Source organism: Mytilus edulis, chromosome 1, assembly GCF_963676685.1.
Source record: "Mytilus edulis chromosome 1, xbMytEdul2.2, whole genome shotgun sequence".
NCBI classification, from domain to species: Eukaryota; Metazoa; Mollusca; class Bivalvia; order Mytilida; family Mytilidae; genus Mytilus; species Mytilus edulis.
In genome coordinates, this window is record NC_092344.1 from 108,839,392 (window position 1) to 108,845,468 (window position 6,077).

Sequence of the window (6,077 nt, forward strand, 5' to 3'; positions counted from 1 at the left end):
TTATGAATATCTTTATTCCTCGGTTTGATTAAAAGATTGGAGTTAATGCAAATTATGTGAAATAGCGCACTGTAACTCTGTCAAAGGAGAAGAAATGTAAATAAATGAAGTGTATAGAGGGTAGAAATGATTAGACTATTATGACAAGTGTGTTCAATATGGTTCTATAATTACTATCAGGGAGGTTCGTCAAAATATTCTAACCAATACCAAAACACTTCCAGTGAATCTCAAGTGTTTACATTACAGCCCGTCTTAGTTCTAAAGTAAATATTTAACACAAATCTAATGATATAATTCTAACTTGGGCGGAGTTATACTTTTGGTTATAACATCTCAGTGCTGAATGATAAAATTAAAAACGTGTGAAGCTGTTGATAGGAAACGATAATGAATCCGATAACAGCATTGTACCCTGTAACAGAAAAAGGGACGAGAAAGCCCAAGTGTGCCCGATGTAGGAATCATGGTATGGTATCATGGCTTAAAGGACACAAACGACATTGTAAATACAAGGAATGTGCTTGTGCCAAATGTAATCTAATTGCCGAGCGACAGCGAGTTATGGCAGCGCAGGTAGCACTGAAGAGACAACAGGCCGCTGAAGATGCCATCGCCTTGGGTTTAAGGGCATGCACAAGTGAGCATGGCATACCAGTTATGACACAAGGACCTTTATGGGGATCTTCAGCTATTACTCCTCCTGAGAAATCAAAAACAGATGAGGAAAAACAGGAAAAAGGTAAAATTTAATCAGTTTATTTTGTTCATGTTTGTTAAATACGAAAAGATATCAAAAAGAAAGAAAGAAGAAACGGATTTATAATTGTGCAAATAATTTGTTTAAAATGAGACTGTATACAGTGACTAATTTTTTTTTACCAGAATTCATTTTTGAAACAGTTCTTTTATCAGTCTGGTCTACCAGTAACACATTTTGCAATTAAAAAAAAAAATGACATACAATTTTCAGTTTTGAAAAAAAATAACCCATATAAAACATACGTTATATATTTATTTGAAAGTAGTATACATTTTGGACTTAAAGAATAATAAGTATAGATAAATACTGCAGCAATTTTGCAATATCTATTAATTTGATAAAATAATAAGTTTATTATTATATATACTTTATAAAGTTATATGTATATGGTGTCAAAAACAATTAATAATCTTATCTAAATTGAAAACACAGTACTTTTATAGTTTTATTTTATTTCAAAATAAATACAAATGTCAATACATCAACGCAGTTTCATTTATATATTTTTTAATAATAAACTGTTTCAAGATATTATTAAGTATTTCAAGCAAATCTCAAACATATTCCTTTTGATTTTAGGTTCAGAATCTGGCAATGAGCGTCGGATAGACTCATCAACCCCAGAGTCTGTAGACAGCGGCGACAAGTACCACCAAGAGGAGACTACTCAGTACGCACCAGCTACATTTCTACCAGGGAGATTAAACAATCTAGAAATACTGGAGAGAGTATTTCCGTTTCAAAGGAAATCAGTTTTAGAACTTGTTTTACAGGGTTGCAACGGTGATCTTGTGAAAGCCATTGAACAATTTCTTTCGACGCAAGAAAACATGACAGCACAACAGACATGTTCTACAATTAAAAAAGACTTCAGGCACCATCCATATTTAGGATCTCATAATTTTCAGAGTACATTGAGAAACTATGACATGAACAAACTATCGCCATTAGGATCGATGAGATCTGCATTTAGTCCGTTCTCTTCTCCTTCTGCTTTATCATTTAATGGACTACATTCGGCATTCAGTCAAAACATGTCGCCGTCAAATTCTTATGGGACACCGTTTTATTCTCCACATTTGAGATCGATGGACTTATTTTCGTCACCTGCACAGTATCCGTATTCTCGTTATGCATCATTGAACTCTAGTCAGTTGCCTGGATTTTTTGCATCGCCATTTTGTGTCCAGCCATACGGCAAAACTGGGTATGGTGGAATTTCTTTAAATATAGAAAACCGTGATAAAAACAATAAATCGCCAACTTCAGAAACCGGAAATGGATCTGATTCATGGGACGACCATGGAAAAGATAAGGACTGAAGAGAATTTTCAAATTATATTGACACTTAAAACAATTGAAACAGTTGAAACACTGATTAGTAAATTATTGTAGGAAGTGGGGTTTTACTCAACATCTTGATTTTTCAAAAAGCGATGTGTGAAAGATGTGAATAATGTGTTGTATTAAAATAACTCTTTGTAGAAAAAACAAAATGTTGTGTTTAATAAGCCCTTTACAGTCAACCGTGCTAAAGTCATGAACAGTCGTGAAAGAACACAGACCTGTAAATGTGTTATTATTTAATTGATTATTTATGTAATATTAAATCAATTGGACATAAATAAATCTATTCTCTTAATCAATTTGAATATGTATACAAATTTCGTAATTTTCAATAATGATTCTTTATAATTATATTTTAAAAAAAATCTTCTTTTATAAGGCATTCTCAGTCCCCTTCGATTGACTCTAGTCGAAATAAACAAAGTATACTATATTGAAAATGACCAAACTCATCTTGGACAATTTATCGTGAGAAATATAATATTATAAAATTTTGTTTTATTAAAAGCCGTTAATGAAATGATAAAATTGTGCATTTTGAGAAAACTTGACAAATTTTGCTCTCTCAGAATTTCGTGTAAACATGTAATATTTTCATTTTAAATATTTGCTTACACACTAACACCTTATAATATCCTGTTACGTACCAATTGTAACGTTTATCCAATACAGAAAGATACTTTGTATTTTCTAAGAGGATAAATATTTGTTTTTGAAGACGGGATTAAATTGTTCACAAACCATTTGGCGTTTACAATGTTGAAAATTGTATACAATGTATCTGTATAAGAAGTATAACAAACTAATTAATAACTTGTGACAGTTTAAAATACACACATAATGTTTACATCATTATAATTTAATGCTGTAATTGGTTTACTCTTTCAAAATTAATTTATTTTTAGACTAAGTATGGGTAGCAGAATTACCATATATTAACATTTTACCAGTATTTCGTTCATTCGACTATGCACAAAATTAGTCCGAGGCATGCATATATTTTGTGTCTGTGTTAAGTTAGGTACCTTTACTCATAGTTATTGTTTGATTAAACAGTTTACGGAAAAGGTCTTCGAATTAAAGTATCGGCTCTATCGTTTGAATTCATTCATAATTCCAGTTGGTTTTGAGCAAATATATTTTTTAGGCGCTTGTCCGTCGTTTGAGACAGTGGGATGACTTACAATATAGATAACAAGAGGACAATGTTTTCTTGCAAATGAGACAACTATTACCATAAACTAAATGACGTAGATTTAGACAACAACAGGTCATCATACGGAATTAAACAATGAGCAAAACCGATACCGTATAGGGAGCATAACCGATACCGTATAGGGAGCAAAACCGATACCGTAAAGGGAGCAAAACCGATACCGTATAGGGAGCAAAACCGACACCGTATAGGGAGCAAAACCGATACCGTATAGGGAGCAAAACCGATACCGTATAGGGAGCAAAACCGACACCGTATAGGGAGCAAAACCGACACCGTATAGGGAGCAAAACCGATACCGTATAGGGAGCAAAACCGATACCGTATAGGGAGCAAAACCGATACCGTATAGGGAGCAAAACCGAAACCGTATAGGGAGCAAAACCGATACCGTATAGGGAGCAAAACCGACACCGTATAGGGAGCAAAACCGACACCGTATAGGGAGCTAATAGTAAGGTCCCTATATGACAAAACATGTAAAATTATATTAGCTCACACACTAACATCCTATTTTAAACTTGTTTCTTTTATTTTCTTGAATGTCAATTTCGTCGTTGTAAGATGAGTTGTCTAATTGCTGTTTACTTCGCTGTTACCATGGTTCTATACTTGCATGTACATTTTGAAGCATATTCCTTGCATGTTATTAATGGAAACGGGATTATAACGGAAGTTTGATATAGTTCTTACCAAAACTGAAAAAAATATCAAATAAACTGAATTTCAATTCAAATAGATTCAAGGTATTAAACAGCAATTCATTTAAAAAATGTAAGAATGAAAAAACAGATTTCTTAAATCTTTAAAATCGGTGATATTTAGTGTCAGAATGTAATACATGCAACAACTTGCCAGTGTCTTCACATAAAGATGAAACATATCTTACACGTGATTCTTTTTCCTTACCACATTTTCTCTTCTATTCCTATTGCTTCTGCACATTCCTTTCATATTGTTCTTTTCTTTAATGGTGATACATGTAACATGAACTGTTTAAACCCCGAAGACAGTACACAGTTGAATACAAATGTAAAACATAATATGTATCATGATCCATGTATCACCATGTAAAGGAACAAAATATCCAATATCAATAAGAAGATGTGGCATGATTGCCAAATATTCACCGTGAATTTGTAAAAAATAAAAAATATAGGTCAAAGTACGGCCTATAACAAGGAGCTTGGACCACACCGAACAGCAAGCTGAAGCTATAAATGGCCCAACAATGACTGGTGTAAAACAATTCAAACAGGAGAACCAACGGTCTAATCTATATTAAAAACGAGAACTACTTCGGACAACCTTTGACCAACAGGCTGTTGACTTAGGACAGTTGCATACAAAAGTGTGCATAAATCATCGAGGAGCTATAGCTATATTACCAAAAGGGACATAAAAAGAATATTGAAATCTACCTGCGGTTTCCTGAGTTTTCTAATAATTTATACATGTTATCAAATGCATGAAGGAATGTAATAAATAACGAGAAGTGCTGTAAACTAAGCTGATGGTACCAGCATAGACAGTTAACGGCGATATCGACTTTGATAGAAAATGAAAACAACAATTTATAATTGGGTGAGTCTGAATTGCCAGTTTTGGGCCTATAACAAGGGCTATAATAAAGCACCCCCCCATCCAAACATTAAAAAGAAGTAAAAATAAGGTGCTAATTACTAGTATGCAACATCCATCAAAATAGAAATATAAGAACAGTTGGTCTCTTTATTTTAAAGACTATTAACATTGAAATAGGATCATTAAAATACCATCATAGCATGCTGCAATCCCATTAGAGATGTATTATTGTACATATTATTGTTGGTCAATTGGTGAAATGAAATCTGCACTCGGAAGTTTAAGCAATACAGCCGTAGAATGTAGGTCACGATGACTTAGCATCGGTTTTATAAAATATGGTTAATGTTACATTCATCTTTTATCACACGATCACATAACTTAAGCTGCTTCAGTATACTTTTAAATATTTAGTTGAATGGTTTGATTACTAGTAATTTAAGTTACTCTTAGATCTGGTAGTTGACGCAGACACAGGCGTAAACCCCAAGGACACTGCATAATTTCCCCCAACTTCGTTAAGGCTAACTAAAAAGAAAATGAAACCCTAAACTATTGAAAAAAATCCCAAGGTTACACTTGCTTTATAAAACATAACAAAACAAGAATGTGTCCCAAGTACACGGATGCCCCACTCACACTATCATTTTCTATGTTCAGTGGACCGTAAAATTGGGGTAAAAACTCTCATTTGGCATTAAAATTAGAAAGATCATTTCATAGGGAACATGTGTACTCAGTTTCAAGTCGATTGGATTTCAACTTCATCAAGAACTACCTCGACCAAAAACTTTAACCTGAAGCGGGACGAATGGACGGACGGACGAACGGACCCACAGACCAGAAAACATAATGCCCCTCTACTTTCGTAGGTGGGGCATACAAATAAGAAATATTGTTCCTAAATGAAAAGTTGACTAACTACATATAGGTGTCGGGTCCAATTTAATCGTCGCAGAAACAAAGATTGGAGTGGATGATATTTTAATAGTTTTTTCTGCTTTCCAATACCTGGTATTCGAAGCTGCAAAAAAATAGTTTGCAACAAGATATTCAGAAGTCTTGGTGCTTTTAAGTCTGTAACATATTTTCAAGAAATGTGTTGGTTTTCTTTATCTGTAATATTGACTTAGTTATAATCTTTTAAGTAATAATGAAGTAATGACA

General features: G+C 33.4%; 1 protein-coding gene across 1 annotated transcript; it reads left to right on the forward strand.

The window, feature by feature from the left end:
* The first annotated feature begins 339 nt into the window (after positions 1 to 339).
* Positions 340 to 2,259, forward strand: LOC139520429 (doublesex- and mab-3-related transcription factor dmd-4-like). The gene is made up of 2 exons (XM_071313032.1): positions 340 to 742; positions 1,343 to 2,259. Exons 1-2 carry the CDS (start codon positions 391 to 393, stop codon positions 2,083 to 2,085), a joined length of 1,095 nt encoding a protein of 364 aa, XP_071169133.1. The 5' UTR covers positions 340 to 390; the 3' UTR covers positions 2,086 to 2,259.
* Positions 2,260 to 6,077: the final 3,818 nt, after the last annotated feature.

Coding starts and splice junctions, on each gene's coding strand:
- LOC139520429 (XM_071313032.1), top strand. CDS start 391: ATGAATCCGATAACAGCATTGTACCCTGTAACAGAAAAAGGGACGAGA. Junction 743..1,342: donor TGAGGAAAAACAGGAAAAAG/GTAAAATTTAAT, acceptor TTTTGATTTTAG/GTTCAGAATCTGGCAATGAG.